General features: G+C 38.9%; 4 protein-coding genes across 5 annotated transcripts; 2 read left to right on the plus strand and 2 right to left on the minus strand.

The window, feature by feature from the left end:
* Positions 1 to 14: 14 nt before the first annotated feature.
* LOC103986034 (splicing factor-like protein 1) lies at positions 15 to 5,697 on the minus strand. The gene is made up of 2 exons (XM_009403903.3): positions 3,270 to 5,697; positions 15 to 357 (listed from the first exon to the last, which is right to left on the minus strand). Exon 1 carries the CDS (start codon positions 5,615 to 5,617, stop codon positions 3,299 to 3,301), a length of 2,319 nt encoding a protein of 772 aa, XP_009402178.2. The 5' UTR covers positions 5,618 to 5,697; the 3' UTR covers positions 15 to 357; positions 3,270 to 3,298.
* A 163-nt stretch (positions 5,698 to 5,860) lies between these two features.
* LOC103986035 (F-box protein At1g67340) lies at positions 5,861 to 14,576 on the plus strand. Its single transcript, XM_065152789.1, has 5 exons — positions 5,861 to 8,753; positions 8,867 to 8,974; positions 13,000 to 13,301; positions 13,433 to 13,595; positions 13,673 to 14,576. Exons 3-5 carry the CDS (start codon positions 13,006 to 13,008, stop codon positions 14,408 to 14,410), a joined length of 1,197 nt encoding a protein of 398 aa, XP_065008861.1. The 5' UTR covers positions 5,861 to 8,753; positions 8,867 to 8,974; positions 13,000 to 13,005; the 3' UTR covers positions 14,411 to 14,576.
* Positions 14,577 to 18,013: 3,437 nt separating this feature from the next.
* On the plus strand, positions 18,014 to 23,933 carry LOC135637542 (U1 small nuclear ribonucleoprotein C-like). 2 transcript variants are annotated; one of them, XR_010496317.1, is made up of 6 exons: positions 18,014 to 18,179; positions 18,279 to 18,321; positions 19,849 to 19,890; positions 19,961 to 20,225; positions 23,323 to 23,675; positions 23,782 to 23,933. XR_010496317.1 is itself a non-coding variant. In XM_065150118.1 (5 exons), exons 1-5 carry the CDS (start codon positions 18,172 to 18,174, stop codon positions 23,574 to 23,576), a joined length of 612 nt encoding a protein of 203 aa, XP_065006190.1. In that variant the 5' UTR covers positions 18,014 to 18,171; the 3' UTR covers positions 23,577 to 23,804. The 2 variants fall into 2 exon arrangements, 1 of the variants encoding a protein (XP_065006190.1); XM_065150118.1 differs by having other exon boundaries at positions 23,323 to 23,804.
* A 733-nt stretch (positions 23,934 to 24,666) lies between these two features.
* Positions 24,667 to 25,632, minus strand: LOC135638441 (uncharacterized protein At4g15970-like). The gene is made up of 2 exons (XM_065151554.1): positions 25,240 to 25,632; positions 24,667 to 25,155 (listed from the first exon to the last, which is right to left on the minus strand). Exons 1-2 carry the CDS (start codon positions 25,630 to 25,632, stop codon positions 24,667 to 24,669), a joined length of 882 nt encoding a protein of 293 aa, XP_065007626.1.
* Positions 25,633 to 26,381: the final 749 nt, after the last annotated feature.

Below are 26,381 nucleotides of genomic sequence, written 5' to 3' on the forward strand. Positions count from 1 at the left end.
AGACAAACAAATGATTAGTCCCAGATGCAAATTTGAACATCACAAATTTATCAAAAAAGGTATTTCTGAAGCTGTCATATAAGAAACAGACATAGAAGAAACTAGGATAATTGCACGAGTGCCCTCCATAATGCATATAGAACCATTGTCCTGCTGGATAAGAGCACGGTTAGGCAAAAGAGAAATCAATTACAAAGTTTTCTTGATCCATCCAATATGCTAAGCCCATCTAGCCCGGTGGTCTCTGCAATTATCAGTACACTACAGCAAGATTAACATGTGAGTTCCAAACGTCCAACTAGTTGAAGTCATAGCAATAGAAATAAATCAGGACTTTAGCTCCAAGAAACCACAAGCCTGCCAAAACACATTGAATGTCAGTTGAGAAAAAAATCCAACAGATAGATGCATAATGGAGTGGTCACGATAACAAATGCAGCATTACACGACAACAACAAAAAAAATAAGGGCAACAATTCTCTCCACAAAGCCCTTTGCCAAGAGTCTTTCCTGCTAATTTAGGGGAAAATAAATCATCATCAAATTGTACAAATATATATAGTCTTTGTAAAATGTAGTGAAAGAAACATTTGTCTTTCTCCACACTAGTTCAACACAATGGATATCAAACAAGGTCCTCAACTACCTTCAAAATTATATAAGTAACAAGAACAATAAAGACCAGAAACTACTTAATCAATCTTTTTTTTCCCGTATATGGTCCACAACTGTTCATTATCATACTTATCAACAAACATACTAATGATTCCCCATATTTGTACACATGATCTTAATATTCATACCTACTACAATCCAAAACATTAATAAAACCATCAAGTAGACAGACATATATATATATATATATATATATATATATATATATATATATATGCGCATGAACATTCCAATAGACCTTTAACACAAAAGAAGGTTACACATCATCAGACAAATTCAAAACCAGTGATGCGCAGACATTAAAATTACAGAATCTAAATGCAGGTAGACTGACTGATTTTCGAGATGGGAAGAATGAGTGTCTATAATTATCAAATTAAATATATAATCATGATGACAGAACAAAGAGAAAATGTCGAGAGTGATTACAACCAAAGCAAGTATGTTCTACATGACATGCATATATTCTTCAAGATGGAAAAAACAAGACATGACTATCTACTATAATCAAATCAAATACACAATTTTGGTGATATAACAAAGTGGAGAATGTTGAAAGCAAGGTATACAGTTTCGAATAATACCGTCGGTACGGGCAATGTGTACCGGTCCGTTAGCTGATCGGTACACAAACCATCCGTTACTGGACGGTATATATATATATATATATATATACTGAGCGGTATACCAAACGGAATATCGCTCGGTATACAGTATCATACCGTACCGAGCGAATGTCGAAACGTCGGTACGATACGATATTTCAAATCTTGGTTGAAAATAACATTCACAAAAGCAATTGCATGACTAACACATTAATTCTTCATTCACTGATTTGTTAGCAATTCATTAGAAAGATAAATATAAGAATTTATTTGTAATGTTCTTACAACATGCTTGATCTGCATGGAAAAATGTATAAATCTAGTTGATTGATTCAGAAATGTATTCAAATATACACAAAACACAAATTCCAAAACATGTGTAATTATTAACACAGTTATGGAAGAGGAGAAAAAAAGTGATTTTTATCTTGTATAAGTTCTCTAATTTGAACAATACTCTCAGCAAGTATGTACACCACAATACTAGTTCACAATTAATTCAATATTCAAGTTTAATACTTCTCAACTTCATAAATTTCATCAATAACCAAAATCTCATACAAACTTGTACCATCCAAAATTTTCTCTATATCTAGATCCAGGAGATCAATATTAGTCAATATTGTTTGTGAGAGCAGAATTATGTCCACAATGCACAATTCGCTGTGACACTGCCCCTAACCTTATTGAATATCTCTTTTCCCACAAATAAGAATTTCTATTTTCTCAAGAAACACCTCCAAAATGCTCTCCATCCAATGTCTTAAAAGAAACCTGTACATCTGGGACTATGTGATCAAGACTGAGCAAATTTCCTGAGCTTCTACAACTAGTGATGACAATATCAGCTACACATCATAAATGGGTATGATACAACCAAATATGGTTCAATGACAAACCATTGTGAGTTATCTCGCATACATTTACAAGAAAAGTTCTTTAAGTTCATCATATTGTTCTGCATTTGTGGTCCATAAATCCTGAATGTCTTATTTTCTTACCATCAAACTAACAGGCCAATTAAAGCCCTCTTATACTAATCTTTGATATGAACAGTACCTACAAAGAGTTAGACAAATAATGTACAAGCCAAGCGATTAATCAATTACAAAATGCAAATTATCTTAAAGCTGACTTCCCTACTAGCATTAGCATACTTCACAAACTTGTACACAGACAATTTTTCATGTGTATGTAGTTATGGAAATCTACCATCCTCTTTCTTGCGACGAGTAGACATTAAGAGAAGTGGGCAAGTATTATTTACATTTTTTATGAAAGTTGTATTCAAATTGCAGAGTGGACAAATCAAGCTACTAGTTCAGCTTAAGAGCCTAAGTTTAATACAGGTCAAGCATTATCAAAAGTTGCTTGATATAAGACTGTGTATCCATGAATGTTATTGGAGGTAACATAAAGAGAGAAGTCCTTCAATGGTAGGTTTCCAAATTAAATTCGCAAATTCAGCTATCTCCATCGAACATTTGCAGTGAATCAACATATGAATAGAATCAAGAGATTACTTGTACTTTTAGAAATGGGGTCCTCGATTATAGATGCAAGCTGCAAGGAGAGCAAAGATGATATGTGCTATAGATATTACATTGGCCAGAACAGTCATGTGATTGATTTTCCTGACAAGTTAATCAAAAGATTTAAATTACATAGGCTTTACAAGTAAAACAACTTTTCATTAGTATAGATGTCTTTTATCCTGAGAAGCAAGAAGCAAAGCAGCATAATGTGGATGACAGACCCTATGAAACCACTAAGAGAGTTCTTAAGGTTCCAACAAAAAAATAATATGTGGAGGCTGATTTTATCTTCAAGAAATATTTACTCTTTTAATTCCTTCTGAATTATACTTTAGTATATGAACTAGCAACTGAAACCTAAAATTTTTTGTTACCAGTAAATTTAGCTAGATGCAAAAAAATCATAATATGTAATGGCCCTGAAAAGAGAAACCCAAGAGAGTAGTTAAAATACCTTGAAAGAAAAAAAATAGCATGGCAGCATCATTTCAACTCTGACATTAACTTCTCATACTCCACATCTGATCCATGAGTAGTTGATTGTTCTGCAGAAGATACAGGCTGGGGCTGTGTCGTGTTCGTGACCCATGGTACATTTCCAATGCTCAGCGAAGGATCGAAACTGGGAGGTGGAACTGGTGGCACAACTGGAGCATAGTAAGGTGGATATCCATAAGTAGCAGGAGAAAATGATGGTGGAGCAATGGCTGGAACAACTCCTGGTACTGAACCAGTACCATAGATGTCACTTGGTACAGGTGGAGTAACTGTACTAGCACTCTGTGGCTGCACTCCAGGAGGAAGGTTTTGCATTGCTTCACTAGAAGGTGTATTTTGCACTGGCACACCAGGAGGAGCAGCTTGTTGCTGAGGTGGATACTGCATTGCATAAGGAGGCAGTGGCTGACCTTGAATTGGAGTGTACATGCTAGAACCAGGTGGTGGGGGGACATAGGGAGCATATGGAGGGGGAACTGGTGGACCCCAAGGGACCGGGGCATAACTTCCAGGTGGAGGTGGGGCGTTTACAATGGGTCCACCAGGAATATACTGCTGAGAAGGATATCCACCTGCTGAGGCAGGGGGAGCTGGAGGACCTGGGGGTACCGTTGGCTGTGCTGGCTTCCCAGCCACTCTAACAGCTATAACTCTTCCTTCTAGATGATAACCATTCATACTAGCTATTGCTTGATTGGCCATAGATACATCAGAGTACTTCACAAAACCATAACCTTTGCTTAAACTAGAGACTCGATCCTTGATAACCTTTGCCATCACAATATCACCGAAGGGCGAGAACAATCTAATCAAGCTATCATCATCAAAAGTAGGGGGTAAGTACCCAATATAAAGATTTGTATCATCGATCTCCTTCTTAATCAGGTTTCCTTGTGCACCACTAGGATTGCTCCCAGAAGTGCTTGAACCAAGAAGCGGCAATGCAATGTTCTGCTTAGTGGAGGACTCTGGAGCAGCACCACCAAGTTCAGCTAAGAAGTTCTGGTATTCATCATCCATCTTCTTGCCAGCACCTTTCATGGGGCAGTCGATAGTTGGATGTCCTCCATCACCACAGATTTTACACAGAACGTCACTCTTAAATGTTGAGGTACGTGCAGGACAAGCATACTGCCGGTGCCCGGGCTCACCACACAACCTACAGAACTCCTCATCTCTGATAGTTCCATTCAGGGCTGCGAGTTCCCTCAGCTGCTGCCTCTTATGTTCATTCAGCACTTCATCGACAGGCTGCAGAAGCTTCTCAATCATGGCAGAAGCAGCCTCGAGTGATTCCTGTGTCTCAGCTTCCACCAGCACGTGTAAATCTTCGTTCTCTGCAGGGTCGGGCTTATAATCCCTCTTCTGCAGCAATTTGCCCTCCTTTATAGACCCTTTACCACGGATAACGATCTTGGCACCAGTCTCCTTCTCCATCCTTTTCTGCGTGTTCCCTCGTGGACCAATGATGAGGCCAATGAAGTTGTAGCCTGGATACTCCTTCATGGGGATATAAAGCTTCTTCTGCAGCTTGGGAGGCCGGTAGTCTGCTGGAGGTCGGAACGCTGGATTCCGCTGGATGAGCTGAGAGATGATCTCTTGCCGTTCTTTATTGAGCCGCTCACGGGCACGGTACTCGCGGGTATTAATCCGGATTCCCATATTATCATAGATGGGCTCGGGGGACGGCGAGCGAGCACCCTCAGGGCGGTCATCCAGAGGCAAATTTGATTGTAACCGACGGCTGATCTCAAGAAGCCTAAAATTTAGGGCCTGGACCTCAGGATCAAGGTCCGCGGTGAACTCCTTCATGAAGTCCGGGAGCTGGACGGTGGGCTTGGGCTCCTCCTCCGCCCATCGGGACTTCCTCTTCCTCCCAGTACCACTGCCGTCACCGGCCCCGTCGCCGCCGCCGTTCTGGTCACCCTCGGACGGAGGGGGGTCCCACCGGCTGCGCCGGCGTCGGCGGCGACTGCTGGCCTCCTCCTCCCCGCCGGAGCAGTCCTTGTCGGTGCCGCTGTGGGTGACGGCGTTTCCGGAGATCACCGGCCGCTCGTCGGGCTTCGAAAGCGGGCCATTCGGATGCAAATCCTTGGCTAGGGTTTGCGGATCGAGGGCATGATATTGGTAAGGATCAGCGACGGTTTCGGGAGGTGGAGGGGGAGGGAACCCGTGATCTAGGGTTTCGTGCGAAGGGGGAGGAGGGGGCGGTGGATGAGAGGGAGGCGGTGGGATTAGGGTTTGGTGGGCTCCGAATTCGGCGGAAGGAGCGGAGGAAGAGGAGAAGGCGGCGGCATCGTCCATTAGAGATGAAGAGAAAGAGAAGACGAGGCTTCGGGGCGAGATGTGGAGTCGCCGCCTAATCGACACACGAGAAGGGGAAGTGAAACGCCGCGATGGACTTTGAAGGTAAATATATAGGGTATTTCGTGTTACATGGGCTGGCCCGGTCGCGCTTGGCCCATCATGAAGTTTAATCTCAGACATTGATCTAAATTTAACGGTCAAGATTTAAGCAAACTCGTCTGATCCCTCGTCTTCCGCCCCGCCCTCTCCTCTCGTGTCTCTCGAATCTTCCCTTTCCCGCTCGTCTCCTCCTTGCCTCCATGGAAACCCTAATCCGTTGTCCAGTCCATGATATATCCGGCGTCCACTACATCTGAAACCCCGTTCTAGTCTTCCTCGGGCACGCACACCTTGGCATGACGGCTAAAGAACCCGATCTTCGACATGGTATAACCGTCCTTTTTTATTTCGTTTTTTTTCCACTAAATGCATTTAGATTACGGCTTCGACTTCACAGGTTTCCTTCCCAACTTCAACGCTAGAAAAAAGAACACCTTTTTAATTTTTGGTGCTGAAGCGTTCTCGTAGATAGTGTGTATGAACTGTTTGATGTAATGTCTCAACTGAAAATATTGCAATCAACAAGAACTAGTTGCTATTTGATAAGAGGTACAAATATTTTGTGGATGCCTAGGAGGAAGTTTTAGTGGACATCATTATGCTTTAGCTCTTTATGAAGGCAATTGAAATGCAGGTGGTTGTTTACATATCTGAATGGATCTTACATCGTATGTTCAAAGAGTATGCAGAGGAAAGATTTTTTTTTCTGCCCTAGTGATTTGTCATGCTGTGTTCAAAGATAACTCAGCCCACTGAATGTTTTTCTATAACCAGCCTCATTGTGTTTTTTCTTTAGAAACACACAGGTGGAGAAACTTCTAAAGAGTATGCATGATTAAGATCAGTTGAAGTGAATCAATATAATTGGACTATATATGTGTGTATGTTTATACAGGACCCCTTGTGAGGCATTAGACGTATTAGAATGTCATGTAATCCTCAGGAAACTGGTTTGTCCTAACTTTGTGACATCATAAATGTAAAATATTGATAAAAAATAAAGAAACACTTTTGATCAATGCATGCTAGAAAACAAATCACGTAAAAGATATATGTAATTACATCCCACTGTGAACGTGGGTGTGATTGGAGACTGTAGGAGAAATTGGGTCTATGCTTTTGTTGAATTGGTTTCTCTCAAGTTTGCTAAGCCTTCGGCCCAAAGTAAACTTGGCCCAAGTTGACTTCACTTCTGAAACCAAAACAAATGCAAAGAGGGGTTTGGGTTTAGCTCACAAATTTCCAAGGAGCAAGTACAGTTTTTGCCCTTAAGGGCACTAAACCTTACGGGCTGTATCTTGAATACGTTGAGCCACAATTTTGTGGACTCAGTCTACCTGAGAAAGCTTTCTGACGTAGCTCGAGAAGTCCTCTATAAATTACAAGTTTCTTTCCTGCAAGTGTTACTAAGTTGCATATGATTATAACAGCTTCTGCAATGATTTTTTTTTTTTTGTCATGGACTGTAAATGCTTTAACCAATGTGTCTCTGTGTGTAGTCATGCATGTGATCTAACAGATCATTCCTCTTTGATGTATACTTTTATGTTATCACTGGATGTCTCAACTTGGGATGGGGAGGTGCATTAGTTGCAGTGTCTTTGTCAAACTTTTTGATAATAGAGAACTGAAAACAGTCTGAAGATATATACAGATGACCGAGCTGATCTCATTTCATGTAAGTTTCAAAGAGATGATGAAGATACAAATAAATAATGAAGAAATAACAAGAGAGAAAAACATTGATACACACATTCAGAGATAGAGAAAGAGAGGATCCAAATGCTTGGAACCATTATAACATTTGTTTTTTCCTTTGTTCTTTTCTCCCCATTAACCTCATGATTAAAGATGTCATTAATATGATTTGTTAAAGGGTAAATTTTGGGGATTAGCTTTCACCAAGAACCAAGAGTTGCAATATTATTGCCAACTTAATCATTTTTTTTATACATACTTTGCTATAATTCCCAGTACAGCTATGAATATGGCAAGGAAATAAGTTCCACAAGGTGCGTGCTATTGCATCATTTAAGATCATCAATCATCCCCTTCTGAATTGAGGGGCAAGCCAGCATAGAAAGCTACTCTTTTGATAAATTATTGAGCATGTGTTATATATATTTAGCATTATTTATGGATTTGATTGTAAAGACTATACGAGGGGGGAAGGAAACATAGGATGCTTATCTTAGTTGATGAATTATTGAGCATGTGATATATATTTACACTAACCATACAAGCAGCAACAACACTAAAACAATGAGGGTATAAGATCCAAAGGTCATTGAGCTGGCAAAGAAGTGCATCTTGAGGCCACAACAAAGCCAATAAATGGTACATGATAAAGGTGGCACAATGGTACATCAATTATGAAACATTTCAGAGAGTGAAGAACGTGGGAACCAAGACTCCAGTCCTGTGCAGGATCTTGGTCTTGCTGTGATTCCTCTGGGTAATTCCATCAGTTGGATAAAATGCTGGTTGTGAGGCTATAAATTGGAGGAATGACCAGATGAGCAGATGAGGTGCATAGGGTGGAAAGTGGTCGTAGTGGGATGAGGTTTTGTCCCATGCATACATGGCCTAGGATGATGAGAAAAATTTGAATAACATATAAAGGCTGTTCAAAGTAAGTTTGGTGAGTAACTTACAAGTTGACATGGTTATCAGCTTTTAGTTTTGCCTCGATTAACATATGTTGAAAAGGCTTCAGATGGGCATTGACCACAGAAGAACATATCAATAGTGCTTGATCAATGGATTGGATCGTGACTCCTCCACTAACATGATCTGACAAATGTTTAGAGATCATGAGTCAAATCTGAGATTGGATAAGTGATAAAACATGGTAATGCTCAAGTGATACACTTTTTCACTTCATCGTGCATCATCAACATAATCTTTTTGTCATTTTTGCAGGTTAATTTCTTGTTGCAGCACTATTGTTTATGCCTAATGCCCCTTTGTGCTTGAATCCATGAATACATTGGACCTGGCTATTTAGGTGGAAACTTCCCGACTTGGCACATTGGTAAGCAACTCAAAGATAAGAACAACTTTTCTATTGCATCCTGATGTACTTAAGCTTAAGCAACTTTGCTAGCACTAAAGAAAAAAAGTTGTTGGTCTCATCATGGTCATCAGGTTCCTTATTTTAGGGTGACATGACCCCATGCCGGTGCCTTCCAAATGCCTTAGCCTTGAGACCTTGTCTGTGCTAACCTTTTTAATGGAGCATTCAACCAAGAACAGGTACCTAGTCTCGCATTATCCCCATATTATGAACTAACAAATTAGTATCCACCCCAACTATTTGGGAGTAGGTTTTGTTGATCATGTTTGGTTTGAGGTTATGTCTATTTTATATCCCTTATGTGATCTCTCTAATCTTCTATCACTCTCCCAACTGTTTTAGATCATCATTTGACATGGTTAATGTGATCCAAATTATGTCAAGAAAGAGAAGTTGATTGTGGGCATATTATGGGTACATATAGATTTACTCTTAAATGAATAATTTGATATTATCTTATATTATTAAGACCTTTATGGCTATTTTATCTTAGTATTCTAAAGATAATACTTTAGACCTTTCATAAATCTTTCTTTCTCCAAGTCTTAATTGGTTTGCTTTGGATGATTGTATTGATCTATTAAGTGGACAAATCTATTCTTTTCATGTCATGGACCACATGGAAGCACAAACAGTAAAGGACAAGGATTGTTTATTTCTTGTTGGTCAGTTCCATTGGTTGTCCCCTACACTCCAAGTAGATGTTAAGTAAGATGGAAACTATAGATTGTCAACATTGTATTGGGTTCATCTTTTATCAATCATTGACTAATGGGTCCATGCATGCTCCTAAACTACAGTCATTGGAAAACAAGTTCATCAAGCAATTGAATGATTAAATTAAAGCTAATTAAAAGAAAAAGAGTTGATGGCTAGTTTATCTTGGTTTATAGTGCAAAAAATTAAAATGTGTAGGAATAAAGACCAAGCATAGGATGCATCAGCCAATATATATATATATATATTAGATTCCAGTAGATACAAATTTGTAGATGGTGGTTGTTTGGACGGCATTCTTTTCATTACCTAAACATATTGTTTTCCACTTCTCATTTAAACTTTGCTATACTAAAAAATTTTATATTGTCAATTTCAAGTTGTTATGTCGTATGAAATTTAAGGTAGAAGTTGTTTTTGCATCTAAAATGTTGATAGATGTACTGAATTCGCTTATCGTAGTTTGAGAGTTTGAAATTTCATTCGATAATGTTTTCGTACCTAAATCATTACTTTGATAATGATGTGAATAATTCATTTACAAAGATTTAGTACGAGAAATCTCGTCCAACAAAAAGAAACACCTAAAATATTGGTCTGATTTTACGATACAAAATTTGCTTATCAAAAATCAAGAGTCTAAAATTTCATCCAATAATTTTTACATTTAAAATAATTTTTTTGTTGTGGATGTATTAGGTGCATCGAATTCACTTACCCGAGAGTTTGATCTTTGATCTAATAAATTTAATTACACTTAGAAAATGATGGAGAAATAGAGTCGATGAGTAAGATCATATACATTGATCCTCGGAGTTTCATTTATCTTTTTTCTCTAATCAATCATTAATTATTTCCAACTTAGATGTCTCCCATTCATGCATATATCTGTTCTTCTGATACTTAGAAGAACTTGCAAGAGGTTTGTGCCCGGGAAGATTCAAGCAAAGCACGCAATACAGATGAACATACCACACAACACGCAATTTCTACCTATGTAGTTGAGACTTGCCGCCTTGGGATTCAACTTGATTGCATTTTGTGGTTGTGATTGGACTTCCAACACAAACTTATTTGGATGCGAGCTACAAAGTTCAGCAGCACGAGAAGTTGCTTGCTGAACTGAAACACCAGAAGCGAGAGGAAACCAAGCAATGCCATTCGTTTAGGTTTTTGTGTGTAGAGATCCCTCCTTAGCGTTAATCTTGGTCCAGTTATGGAAATGTAGGGGACTACTGAGGTTGACTTGCTTTCAGGAAGGTTTCTTGAAGCTGTGGAGTCTTCCAAGGAAATGGTGTGTTGGCTTTGGAAGAGAAAGAAACGTAACAGAGAGTGCTTGATCGAGGCCAAGTTTCCTTCCACTGATTAAAGTGGGATGGATGTCTTCTCCAATATTAAGGTTTAGGTTGTCTATGTCAATTCACATAAATAAATATTAATGTGATCATAGCTTTCTTCTTTTCTTTTTCTTCTCGAAGGAAATCAAGAAAAAAAAAATCGAATAAACAATATTGTTAGGGACTACCTATGGTTACTTGAAAGAATATAAGATAAATGATTAAACAGGTTGGTCAAATCTATTAGATCATCATAAATCATAAAAGAAAACATTCTTTGTCTTAGGATCTCAAGCTCTCACCCTCTTGCTTAGAGATCTTGTCAAGATTACATATGATAAAGAAATCTATCTAGATTTATTTTGGAATATTCTTGTCTTATACTAAGATTCAGAATTAGATTTATAATTTATATTGATATTGATTTTGGGACTAGGATAGAAAGAATCTAAGGAAAAGGAAATCATCATACCAATTGATGTCTTTTTTATTTATCATGCATATCTTGTTTTTCATGTTGAAAATACTCCAAACTATTCCTGACATAACAGTTAACTGATCTGACTCTATTTTGACTACCAAAATCTTAAAAGATACTTAAAATAATCAAATGAAATCCTTTATAATCTTCTTGATTCCATATTATAATTAAATCTAGAAAATTGCAGACCCACACCAAGTGTCCACCAACATTTCTCAGTATACAGTAACTAAGTACTTGCCTCACAGCCATGTTGAAGGACAGGTCCATATGTCAGTCACACTAACCATTGTTTCTTTGCTCATCAGCAACATCATCTTGAGTGTTTTTTAAGCTTTTCTTATTGAAGATTTAATGCATCTATGTGCTTCTCCAATCTTGCATAGTCATTTATCTTTATATGTTAATTAAATATTTTATTCATGTTTACTTGTGTGATCCCGAGTTTACGACGATGGTAGTTTATTCCGTATTTATCTATCACTAATATGTTTTCGTTTTGTTAAGAAATAACAGTTATGACATAAAATTAAGAGAATAAATTAATAATAATAATATTAATATAATTTTCTCACACATATTAGACATTGTGAGATGAGAAATGACAACATTAAAGTTGTTGTTGGGATGCAACTTTTGAGACACAAAAGTATCTCCCTCCTAAAACTATTAAAATAATAATAATAATCAAAATGTCATTATTGTTGGACATCATTTAAAATTTTAAATGAATGATTTCAATGTAGTATTATCACTTTTTAACTCTCTAATGAGTATTAGAAAGATAAAATGATGATCGATTATAGTCGTAAAAGTTTGACTTTTTGGATTACGACTAAATGAGTTTACACAACTATTTCTTTTTTTTTATCCCGCAAATAACGTTAACATGTGTTTTCTAAGTTATAGAAACAACCTTTGCACCCATATGTAAAATTTAAAATTAGATTTTTTTCTGAATTATTTCATTTGACTCTTAAAAGAAAATTAATCCTATTGTTAGCAAATATTTTCAGGAGTAATAACATGAGGCCCTCAACAACCTCTTCCAAATAATGGAAAGTCTAACTTCAACTCCATTGTCATTAATATTTGGGATTAATTGAATTGGGTGCTTTGGAAGTGAAACCATTCTCCACATATAGAAAACCAACCAACCTTTTCTATTTGCAAGATAGAAATAGTTTGTCCACATATTTCATCCCACCTGAGTTCGTTAAAACCGTTTCATTTCTTGTTGACTGTAACTGCCATTTTAATTAGGGCATTTGACAATCTTAAATTAAGTGGTAAGAAATAGATATTACTAAGGAAATCCTAACACTAACCTGAGTGATTCCTTTGAATGCACCCTAAAATAAGACATTAGATTATGAAGTACAAGAATTTTGGATCAATTAATAAAATTTTTAATGTAAAAATCATTATTTTTTTGTTGTTGTTTTAATGCTTGTGGGATTATAATTAAAGGAATATCTAATCCTAATTAAAAACACTAATAAGAGATTTCCATTTTCGTAATTTGTGGGTTTCTGATGGGTAAAATAGTCATCAAATTTACTACAAGTCGTCGGGTCGGGATTCCTGTTGCCAATAATGGATAAATAGTCGTCCGTTCCCCCCTCGCCTCCTCCGTAGAGCTCCGTGTCCGACTCATCTCCAATCGCAGGCAGAGATGCGTAGGAGAACCAGAAGTGCTTCCCAATGCCTGAGGGCCCGGCCGCGGATCGACGGCGGAGGAGCGCCGAGGGAGGAGAGGAAGAGGAAGAGGAGAGGAGGCCGGGCAACGGAACGGGGAGCGGAGTCCTGCGGCCGGAAACGGCCGCGAGGTGCCCCCGCGGGGGCGCCGGCGGAGGTCGAGGATAGGGCGGATTACTTCGATGGGCTTCCTGATGATCTCGTCGTCTCCGTGCTTTCCAAGCTCAGCTCCTCCGCTCGTCGCCCGTTGGATCTTATCAGCGCCATGTTGACGTACGAACACTAATCTGGCCTCGCTTTGTTAGAGAGTTTTGTGATGTGATTTTCGAGCTTGATCCTCCCAAAATCGTATCTTTGTTTGGTGTTGTGAGTAAAGTTTTGTTCTTTTTGGGTATCTGCAACAGATGTAAGCGATTTCATGGTTTGGGGCACCATCCGCTGGTATTGTCCAAGGTCAGCGCAGGATGCCTCGGCGTTCGTGCGAACACGTGGTCCGATTCGTCGCATCGATTCCTTAAGCGCTGCGCCGATTGCGGGAACCTGGAAGCGAGCTATATGTTGGGAATGGTATGACTTCTTCGTTGGCTACTGAGATTGAAGAAATGTTGGGAGTTTAGCTAAAGTTGGAATTTTTATGGAAGCAGATTCGATTCTACGCTCTGGAGAACAGAGGGAGCGGCGCGTCGTTGATGGCCAGGGCGGCGATCGGATCGAACCCGGCAGCACTGTATTCGTTGTCGGTAATCCAATTCAACGGAAGCGGAGGCTCCAAGAATGACAAGGATCTCCGAGCCGGCGTTGCGTTGTGCGCCCGTGCAGCGTTCCTCGGCCACGTCGACGCCCTACGAGAGCTCGGCCACTGCCTCCAGGACGGCTATGGCGTCCGTCGGAACGTCGCCGAGGGCCGGCGCTTCTTGGTCCAGGCCAACGCCCGGGAGCTCGCGGCTGCCATGACGTCCTGGCCCGCGTGGCAGAAGCAGCCTCGCCAGGCCGCAGCAGCGGCGGGTGCGACGTCACCAGGGTGCTGCCCCCTCCTCAGCGACTACGGTTGGAACGTGCCGGCGCCGGCCCCGCATCCGGCCAACCGGTTCCTGGTGGAGTGGTTCAGGGAGCGGGGATGGCCGGCCGCGGCTGCTGCGGAGGGTCTGAGGCTCTGCTCCTACAGCGGCTGCGGCCGTCCGGAGACGCGCCGGCACGAGTTCCGCCGATGCTCGGTGTGCGGCGTAGTCAATTACTGCTCCAGGGCGTGCCAGGCTCTGGATTGGAAGCTTTCCCACAAGTCGGAGTGCGTCCCGACGGATCTCCAAGCTCTCGACGGCGATGGCGCCCCCGCCGGAGACGACGTCGCTCCCGCCGTCGACGGCGCCGCAGGCACCGACTGATGTCAACGGCAGAGTTTCTACCAACTTTGAACTATTACTGCTCTCTCTTTCCTTTTTTTTTTTTTTCCTTTTTGTCCCCTTTATTTTTGTCTTGCTGAGCATATTGTAATCTAAAATATTTTTGCTGTTCTAATTCGAAATTAAACCGAAAATTCATTTTATCTTATATATATATATATATATATATATATATAATGCTCTGAAAACAGAGCATGACACCATCTTGATATTAAGTGTTGCTGTGTGTTGTCCTCCATTCCTCCATTAATTCCAACAGCTTCCTCTACCTTCTCCCTGACATCGATATTCCATGTCATCATCGAGTTTGATCCATCAGAGAATGATGCTCTTCAAATCTTCAACTCATTAATTGCAGGTCCATGTCAATGTAAAGTTAATCCTGTTCCTCTAATCCAATTATTCACACCATGTTTGTTCCCTGGCTCATAAGGTAGCTCAACAAGAGTTGCAATTACCAGCAAGCAGTAACCTTTGCTTTACCAGCAAGGAGGAATGGATCAACACCATCAAATCATACATTGATTCAGCTGCAAAGCATAAATAGAGGGAAAGAAAAATATAAGGTCCAGCTAGCTGAAAGGGCCAATGCAACTTCCCCACATATGCCTCTTATCTTATCCTGAATGGATTCAGCTCCACCAAGAGACAGCAAGTGGAGATGGGGTGTGATTTGGAGATGGGATGGTAGATGGGGAGGTGATTTGGATCAGGGGAAGAAGGTGGTGGAGCACTGACACCACTACCTTTCCACCTGCTTGTCCTCTTCCATTTTTCACTTGAGTTTAAGCTTCCCTGCCTCTTTCTCTTGGACTCTTCACTCTCACATGCAGTTTCTTCCCCACAGTAGAGAGAGAAATGAAGGGGAATTTAATTCACTGCCACTGACTTGTTATGACTACACTGACAAGAAGCTGATCTTTGTGGTTCAGTTTGACTTTGGCTCCCCAATTCAAGATGGATTATTTTAGGATTTTAGGTGCCAGCATCTAATGTTTGTGTTTAGGTGGGGAATAAGGGTGGAGGATGGAGGGAGAGGGTGGGGAAGGTAGTGGTAAATAGCTCCACCATCATGTCAAACACCTTCAAGATGCTTGTTGGAAATGGAGAGGAGGGCCTACATCACACTGCAGTCCCATGGGTTTGAGTTAGAAGCTTTAAATGATTGAACCTCTTCTAACATATCTCAAGCAAAACAATAATTTCTTTCAGCACAAGCAATTAAGTATTCAGAGTGCCATATTTTCAAAAAATAAGTATTTAAAAGGCTATATAATGAGTTAAGAAGAATTATTAGGTATTCTTTTTAACCATTTCCAGTGTTAATGAATGCAAATTCATATCCTTAATTTTTTGTTACTACTGCTAAAGTTAAGATCTATAATCATATTGTTTTGATTGTTATGTTCACAAAACTCTGAACATATGATACTACCAATTTAAGGATCTGTATATTATCATCCTATAACAAGTATTGGAACAGATCTAACTTGATTTGATAGCCTTCAAACTCTCTCAAAGTTAGGCAGTGTAATAGAACAAAATCCAGTTCTTGGCCTTGTAAATTTCTTTGGAAATACCTAAAATAATCATTCAAACTCTTTTTAATATTGTTTTTGTCTCCTTCTATTTATTTTAATGAAACAAGAAATAAAATTATTATTTGCTATTACCACCACCAAATTAATTTCTTTACTAGATGATAAAATTATTATTTTGGTGTGGATATTTTGATTCTACTGTGAAAAATGGAACTAATCCTCTGAAAATTTTTGATACAGACTTTGCAAACTAAATCAATCCTACACTAACTATACTACAATGATAAGTAACTTCCAATCTCTCTTTTGCTCATGAATTGGCATTATCTCCTTGGATCTGCATGTAGTTGAGCAGAGCTATTCAACCAAATGCTTATCTACCATGCATTTGGCATTATCTTATTTCTTTGATGCATCACAAAATACTGATCATAATAATTCTGAACCCCCAGTGGTCTACCAATTAGGTATATGAATCAGGTCTGACTTCCTGACAGGGATCTTTTGTCTGCTTGAAGCAGAGTCCAGCAAAGAAGACATTTATTATGATCTTAGTTCATAGTTATGACTTAAATTGTTTCTCAAGAATGTTAAAAGCTCATCAGATCACAAATTATATATGATATTAATCATCCCCCAAACCTGCATTTTGCTGCAGGTTAACTCAACTCTCAGCAAAGCACATTTCAGTTCAGTTATATGCTTATCTACCTACTGCCTCTTCTAGGAAACCTAACAGGTAGTCAGTACTGATGATACCATTTTCATAGGCAGAGAGATAAGAAGACAGAAGAACTGAAAGGTTGGAGTGCATTGGCACCTCCACCTGACCACCATTTCATTTTCCTGGTCAGGTGAACTCAACCAATTCCCATCAATTGCCTCATCCAACCCTACCAACCTTCTAATGGATTTGCACCAGTGAGTAGGTCAGTCCTGAACTGCCACCCCTAACCTACTGGTAATAAGAGAATGCTTTGCCTTTGCCCACCATGGAGTTTATGGTTCTTTTGAGGGCAGTGGTGGTTGCAACCCTACACACTCAGCTCTCCATCACTTACTTTGCACTGCATGCTAAAAACAGAGAGCTCAGGAGTGGGGATATGGTTTCTGTCACCTAACCTTGAGCCCAAGAGGGACCCCATGTCAAGTCAGAGGTGATGCCCAATTAGCAGTGGGAGAAAGGACCAATGAAGAGACAAGTTAGTGAGTTTGGTATGAGGGAGGAAACCAACACCCCATGTTGCACACCAACAAGCCTTAAGTGTCACCTGAACCACCTCCAGCCATGATGACCACCTGCTGTTTCTGGTCCCAAACCATGCTGAAAGATCTGCAGATGATCATCCACTTCCATGATTCCTGTTTTCAGATGTGGAGCAACAGTAGATTTACTCCTACAATTGCCAACTTAAGTATCTTAATTAAAGTTCAACAAGTTATTCAATACATTATCTTATCAGATAATAGTGAGTTATAGAGTCTTTTTTTGTGTTAGTACTTCACACTCATTAAATTAATGAGTTAGTTTTCTTAGAATGAGTACATGAATTTAGTGCAAGCAATGAAGATGAGGACTTCAGTAAAAGATTAGGAAGTTAAAAGTCTCAATCTTTAAGGTTGACTAAGTATAAATATAAAAATATTACCCATGATTTACCAATCACCATCAATTACATGCCTCAAGTCAAACCCAAATTAAGTTTGAAAGCTATACTGCATACTGCTACAGTTGATATTGCACAGTCAAACACAGTACTGAGGCATTATTTTTAGGCATGAATCTTCCTCAACACAAACATAGCAATCCTCAACCCAATTCGGCCCATTAACTCATGACTCTGCAGGCCGATATCGGACCATGAAATCTTAATTTGGCATGTGTAATTGACAGTTGAACCGGGTTCGATTCGGTTCGGCTCGGCTATCGGCCACTCGAGATTTCGGGTCTAACGATATCTATAGGATTCGGATTCGGATTCGGATTCGAATTCGGATCCGGATCCTAAGCGGTTTAAAGGCGTATTGGGGGTCCCTATTCCGAAGCGTCGGTAGACATTGAAAGAGTAGTAGGGCACGGGCTTCTTCACGCTTCCCCCTCCGCTGCTTTCTCCCCGTCTCCTTGACGGTTCGCCTTCTGCTCTCCACCGATCGCGAAGGCTTCGCCTTCGATCTAAAGGCTTCCGATCGCCACCAGTAGCCATGCCTCGGTAATCAAACGACGCTTGCTTCTACGTTTCCGCTTGTCCTACTTTTTCTCTTTTGTCCTCCTCGACCGTTATTGTCTAACCCTGATCGTTCGCTCTCAGGTACTACTGCGATTACTGCGACACTTACCTGACTCATGATTCTGTAAGTTTTCTTCGTTTCTTGCCCCCGCAGATTATGTTGTTTGTTGTTACAATATAATCGATCTATTAATCAGTTTTTTGCTGCTTGATTTCGGTTGCGGTTTTTGATTCGTTTGAGAGCATGGAATAGTGTCACCTAATATTACATGTTCTTATCCCGTGTTGGACTGTAGGCTACTAGCCCTATTCAGGTGGCCAAAAGGTTGATTTGGTTTGTTCCGACTGCTTGAGTTAAATTAGGTACACCCTTGTAGCTCTATAGGGCACATTGAGTCCTACTGCTTTAATTTAGCCCGCACCGATGGACGTTTAGTGGAGGCTTTTGGTTTCAATTTAATCTGTATTTGAGTCCTAGTGGTTGGTTAGGGTCTAAAATTTGTCAATTGGGTCACTTTTTTAATCAAGTAATGGGTTGATCCATAAAATGAACAAACATATGTGACTTGTGAGCTTTATTGGGCCATATTTTGGGCATCACATAGTTCATATAAGTCTCATGGTTCATATAAGTCTTACCTAAATAGGATTTATACTTGATTTGTTAGGGATAGGATGATTGGAGGAGGAAAAAATGAGGTGTTTGAAGAACCTGTTTGGTCTTATGACTAGCAAATCAACCATAATAATTATATATTTATTTAGATAGTTACTGCAAAATATAAAGAGAACAAGAACCACTTACATGTAGTTTCTATTGATGTAGAAAAAACTTATGATATAATTTATAGATAATTTACTCTAGTAGGTGTTAGCAAAGAAATTGTTTTTCAACAATTGTATTGGTGTGACAAAAGCAGTGTATGAAAGAGTAGTTACTAGCATGAGGACTGTGTGAGCATAAGATCACATCATGGGTTATCTTGAGATCTTTTATCTTCTCACATTAATGTTGGATGAACTCACTAGCTATGTCTTAGAAAAGTCCTAGAAACTAAAGATTTTAGACTAAGTATAACTAAAACTGAATATATGAAATGCAATTTTAGCAATGCTAAGAAAAGAATTGAATGTGCAGATATGGTGGTTGCACAAGACAAAAAAGTTTTAGGTATCTTATATCTATTACTGAGTAGGAGAGACTGATGAAGATACTTATGGTCGAGTAACCACAAACTGCTTGTAGTGGAGAGTAACAAGAGTTTTGTTTTATCTTTGTGTGCTCCTTAAATTAGACACAGGAAAAGATGCATAGAACTGATTGCAAATAGTTAGGAACTATGTCTGTCAGTACTACCATATTAATTCAGTCACCCTTTGACTATAACTGTGGACTTATATTAAATAGTTAGGAACTATTTATATTTCTCTTTTTTTATGCTATAACTGTGGACTTATATTGTGGTTAAAAGTTTTAAGCATAATCAAGCTTTAAATTCTTTTTTATTTGTGCCATTTGGAGGTGTCAAAATTAACCATGACTTTTCATATTTCGGTTATCATATATTTTAGGTACTTTATTTGCAGTCTGATGAATTATAAGTATTTTCGGAGAAGTTAACATTTCTAACTGAAATTTATGATGCTGCAGCCATCTGTCAGAAAGCAACATAATGCTGGCTACAAACACAAGGTTTTAATTCTTTCTTCTGTGTGTTCAAGTTATTTCTACCTCTACTTTGCTGATACTCTTTCAAGAACAGGCAAATGTCCGTGCTTATTACCAGCAATTTGAGGAGCAACAAACTCAAAGTCTAATTGATCAGAGAATCAAGGAACATCTAGGCCAGGCTGCAGCATTCCAACATCAAGTTGGTGCAACTTATAACCAACATCTCATGTCCATGCCAGGAAATCGGCCCCCTCTTCCAGTTTTAGGACCACCTATCTTGCCTATGGGAGCACCATCTCAGGGAATGCTACCGGGAGTTAGGCCCCCTCTCTTGCCTCCTCCAGTTGGAGCTCCAGGTATATTAAAAACACCTTAGGTGCCTAAAACTATTCTCGATCATTTGTTTCCTTGCATTTCTAGTTCTTTTTTAGAAGTATCACAGTTAAGAGAATGTATAGAAGATTCTCGTAAAATTTAAGGTCCTTGTCGCCTCGGATCACAAAGGTGCCAATTTCATTATTTGGTAAGCTAGTGGAAGATGAAATAAACACATAGGGAAATTTTTTTTTATAGAGAAAAAAAGATAAATGGATATTTTTGTTTTAATATGTTAGAAAAGAACAATGTGTCAATAGTTATTGGTTAAACCATCCATCTCTGAGTCAAGCTGCTCAATTATAAATACCTGTTTGGATCTAGTGGGTTTTTAGACTAGCTGATCAATTGAGGAAAAATTGCTATTTTGTTTTGGAGGATTAATTAAAGTTAGGATCCTGATACACTTGAGAACTTGTGACAAAAACATGTGTCAGATTCTGTGAGTCTTAATTAGGTTTCACTTGAGCCAAGTTTTAATCAATTTCACAAGTTAATTGGGTTTTGCCTTTCTTTACAACTTAAAAACAGACCAAGTGAAACTTACTAATTGTCCAGCTGCTCCAACATTATGTTGACATGAACAAACATTAGGTTATATTAGGCATTAGAGCATGCAAAAGCTCATCAGGGTATTACAACCAAGGGTAATCGAGATAAAATTGATGTCAAAACTCACCTAGGATAGTATAGCAAAATTTTAAAAATCTGTTATGGCAAGATTTCATCATGTAAACATTTTTGGAGCACATAAGATGGAATTAATAAGTATTGAATCTTTCATATAGATATCTAGGAGCCACAATTGGTCTTTAAATAGAAGAAACATATCATTGTACTGTAGTGGACACTGGCATTAAACTCTGAAGTATATTCTAAAATTGCTAGATTGCCATAATTCTATTAAAGGATTGTGAAAACAACTTTTTGACTGACTAATTTTTTCAGATATATATTTCCAAACAACAGAACTAGCTATGAATGCTGATGATTACTAAGAAAACCTGATGACTTGGCATGTGTTAGATCACAGATCACCCATGGTTATATATGAATGAATATATAGAGAAGAAACCACTACTTCATCTGACAGTTTGTCTCCAATCTCCCTCGACTCCAAAAATAACCAGTTTTGTGCTCCCATTGAAGGCCACAATTGCCTTGTAAGAGGCATGTATCATTTCGTAGATATTGCTGCCTCACCTTTTCTATTTGAGATATGGTCTTCGTTGTTCTAGGTTTAGTTGATTAGTGTTCGAACCCATGCATCTGTAAAGCGAAGCAGAATTGACCTTGCTTGTTCATTCCCCGTTGTCTTGGTAATTCTTCCTTTGCTATTTTCCTTTCATCAAATGTTAAAAGGTTAAATTTTCCATTTGTCAAAATTGGATCAATCTTGATCAGATCAGGCTCTAGAGAAGAGTAATTTTTCATGGCCAAGAGTAGGCACATTATCTTACCATGATATAATTTGTCTCACACACACTGCTAAAGTGAGAAATAATAGGTTACCAAGCTTATGATGAAGTTAATGTGAAGTTTTTATCAGTACAAAAAAAAACGATCAATGACATAATCAAGAGTATTCGATAGTAGACAATTTAAAACTGCAAATTCAATTCAGATTGGTACAGTTACAATTCGCAACAGCAGTTATCATAAGACTTAAATAAATTAAGGTCAAACAATCTCTTATTACATCACATTGAAAATAGTATTCTTCTTTTTTTTCCTCTGGGGCCTTATTGTATTTCTCTGAAAAATTAGTAGAATTTGTTTTCTTCATGTTACATACTGATTTTTGCAAATGATAGAGCATGATTAAGTACTGAAGGAGTTTAAATCTGATAAACCCAGGTTAAAATAAAGGAGTATATTAAATTATGCTTATCTCCTTTGCTAAATAAGATAACCAGCACTTTAGATAGATTGTTCAATCAAACCAAGAAAAGAGGATCAAATTTGGATATTTGAGTCAGAATAATTTAATGTATAATTTTGAGACCCTAAACCGAAGGCATCATAGAAAATACACATAAGCAAATAGGAAAAATCCAGTCACAGCAGTTTTATGTGTAGGCAATGCAGTTACAGTAAGTGCATCTATTGCATCTACTGTGGCTACAGAATCAAGTTACAAGTTACAACAACTATATTTAAACAAATACTGTTAGGGGCACTACAGATTTGGAAATGACACTTATCATTTAGTTGAAAAATCCTATAATACCAAATATATACTTCATAAAAGTAAACTGATAGTAAAGTTCAATAACCAATAAAATGCGTTTTGGTTGCATAGGTGCTTTTTTGAACTGATTGAAAATGTTTCTTTTCTTTGATCCTAGTTTTTAGGGACCGCCAGCCATGTTGTCAAGGGTCAAAGTAAGCAAAAAAGGCACTTAGATAAGTTGAAAATTTGCAAAAGATTGACAGTTTGTTTTTGCAATGGTCGTTTCAGTGGCCATGCTCTATAATGTGGTATTGGCGTTGGTATTTATGCTTTTGTCTAGGTTTTGCACCTTGTTGAGGCAATTAGATGAGTTGTGAATTGCAAATGTTTGCCAGTAAGGTAAAAATGTACAACATTCTCGATTTTTGGTGACCAAGCTCTAAAGTGAGGTATTGGCATAGATATTTGTGTTATGCCAAGGTTTGCTACTCCCCGTTTGTGGCAATTAGATAAGATAGTGAAATTACGATAGTTTGCGGTAAGATAAAGAAAATGTGCAGCGAGAACCTTCTTCGCATGGTTGGTTTTTGATGGCCACGCCGTATTCTGCGATGTCAGCATTGATATCTGTGTTATCCCAAGGTTCCCTACACCCGTAGACGTTTTGCTAGCTTGTTATCTGGCAAGACTAGCCTGTTGTCTGTCGGGATTTGTGTCAGCCCATGTCATTGGCTTGTTATGAGTTGCTTTTCATTCATTCAACCCGCATTTTATTATGTAACAAATCTTATTGAGCTTGGCTAGTACAAGCCATGCCAGTCACACGTGGTTTATTTTCATTTATGGTAATGTTCTTTTTTCTCAATCAATAATCCTATACATTCATCCTGCATCCTGATCGGCAGGTTATGGTCCTCTTCATACTATGCCTACTGCTCCACCATCAGCGGTACCACCTGGTGCTGCTGCATCAGCACCGATGCAAGTTAGTAATCTTCCTAGGCCTCCTCAATTGGCACCTCCAATTTCCGGGGCCATGTCAATGCCAACCACCAATGGTGCTGCACCTGCCATCAATCCTGTGATGTATCAAGCCAATCCATCGTCGACCACAACTGGAAGCTTTGATTCATTCAATGCGGCTTCTGGATCTGGTTGACAGAGGGCATCACATGTATCCACCGCTCCTGTTTCAGCAAAATGCCTTACTATGATGCCTTTTGATCTGCCCCGACTAAGACTAATCTGCTAAATTTGGGTACAAGTTTTCACTGTGTTTTTACATGTATGAATGAATTACTATTTTGCCGATTGCTTCTCGCTTATATTCGTGTTGAATCAGTTCACAAACACCATATGTGCAGACTGAATGGATTGCTATTCTAGAGCTCCGTGGGTCATCGTGAGATGGTTAAAGGTAGAGAGAGTCCACTTGTCTGTATTATTTCTGGAGTTGTGTAATCAAATATCTATACACACTCAGGATCAGTAATAGTTTGCATCGGCATTTCTGACACTTGGAACCTTAAACGAAACTTACTACTTTTTAGTATGATCTTTATACATGTCGAAGAACTTTTTCTTCTATGCTCGTTTGGTCAACAACGAAATCTTGTTTTTCTGAAATCTTTTTCCTGTAATTAAACGTTAATTTCCGTGGCTGCTTGACGAACACTTGTCTTCGACATCTCATACGGATGGATTTATTTGTTGTTTGCTTTGGCATGCAGGAGGAGGTATGCATGTTTCCACGATGATACCATAGCATCACGAGATTATGCATGCCTCTTCCCTCATTTGAGTCTCCCCTTCTCGTGCAATCTTATTTCTGTCTATTTAAATTAAACTTCACCCGAAGGACAGTTTTCTAATCCTCCATATTAACATTAATGCATCATTTTAGTAAGTCATTTTATCCATGATGGATAAGGTCATTATTCTTGGGAATGGAATTCCATATTTATAGCTTATATTAATCTCTCTGCAAACAATAAAACATGCGAAACTAAAATATAAAAGATAAAAATAATCATGACTTGCATATAAATTCTAAAGCCATGAGAGCATAAATGTCCATAATAGATAATACCTCTTCTACCTCCACAAAGAACATATAGACGGAAAAGATTACTACCATTATCTTAATAGTCATCAGTCATTCTCAGTGTCTTCGTTTATTCGGAACGCAACCCTCCGAACCAGCCAAAGAGACACGAAGGAACGGTGTGCTCGATCGACATCGATGCCTCTCACTGTTCGCATCTACTTGTGTTGCTCCAAGAAAACCCTCCTCCCCCTTCCTTCTCTTCCATGGAAATCGACCTGTACTTGTTCCAATCCTGTATCAGACTCCTCAGGCCACGCACCTTCTCCTCTGCGCTCCCACAACAGTTGGCCTGCACCGTGCAGACCTTGCTCGGCTCTCCCCTGGGCTGGCAAAACCCTCCGAAGTTAGCGGTGTCGAGAAACTGGAATCTCAAGTTGAATGGAACGACACCATCGGCCAATCCCTTGGATAGAATGGATTGCCGGTCTGCGGTAGGATACTGCTTGCACAGCAGCTTCCAGTACTTGTACAACTCGACGTTGTTGCTGCAAGCCTTCACGTACATGAGGCCTCCGTTGGGCACGTTTTGCAGGCTTTTTGCATCTCCTTCGAAGAGATCAGTAGCAAAACCTAAGTAGGTACCCGACTCGAGGTGATGCCACGGAATCCGAAACCACATCACATCCAAATCCTGCCATGGAGAGAGAGTAGATCACATCAGTCACATCAAAACAACAAGGCCTCCTTCACCATGCAAATCGATCTTCCCTCCCACCGTGTATATGAAACTGTATCCGAGTTCTACGAGCGTTTGCTGGAACTCGAGCTGCCTCATCATCACATGACCATCGTCAGCTGCCGAGCGTTTGCTGTTGCCTTCTGCGCCGAGAAGATGACAGTGCATGTGGGAAGACCTGCAGTGCTCCAAAGCCTTTTGATCCGTTGCTAAGACCAGCAAATGTCTTAACAGCACATCTGTTCGCTCGCCGACTCGGAAGCTCTCGATGAAGAGATCGAAAAGGGATCGTGAGGCTGCATCGAGCGTAGCAATTATGAGAATATTGTCATCTCTTGCGATTCTTCGGAGTGACTTCTTCAGAACTCGTAGTTTCGTTTTTTGCTGCAGAAGAACACATGATGAGTTATTTATCGTCTCCAAGCTTCCCATTACTGACCATTTCTTCAAGAATAATGACATCATTGATGAGACAATTAGGAAGGCGTTATAAACGTACATAACATCGAACTATATTGACAAGATGATATTTATTTTAGGTTTTGTAGAACGCTCAAAATGTTTCTTTTTGATGTATGGTTGAGAAAAAGGTTTATCAGTGCCATTGCCATCATTATTATCATTACAATCATAGTTTCTAAGATCATCATCATCACTATCACCACCACAAATTGATCTATCAAATTAAACTAGTATAACATATTTTTCTTTTCTCTTCAGAAATTAGAATAAAACATGAAATTGTTTTCTAAATTTCTTTTTCTAGACATACTTAGTTAGAGATAGTATATATATATATATATATATATATATATATATATATATATATATATATATATATATATATATATATAATGTGTTGGACATGATTTGTTTGTAGTACCAACACATAATTTGGGAAGATAAAGGAAATTTTGACATCCTCTAGTAAACTTATGCCCTCTTCTTTTGCTAATCTACTAATCAATCACACTTTAGATGGAGCAAAAGATTGATCTTTCACATCAAAAGAAAAGAAGAAAAAAAATTCCATAAACTAAAGAAGAGAACATCTAACACAATCATTTAAGCCAACATAATATGAAACTAGATTAAAGAAAATTATTAGGAAAATAGAGCAAAATAAAGCCATCAAACTAATGAAATTAAAACAAGATAAAAAAAGCCTTGGCCAAGGCCAT

The sequence above is a fragment of the Musa acuminata genome, chromosome BXJ3-5 (assembly GCF_036884655.1).
Source record: "Musa acuminata AAA Group cultivar baxijiao chromosome BXJ3-5, Cavendish_Baxijiao_AAA, whole genome shotgun sequence".
Classification (NCBI taxonomy): domain Eukaryota; kingdom Viridiplantae; phylum Streptophyta; class Magnoliopsida; order Zingiberales; family Musaceae; genus Musa; species Musa acuminata.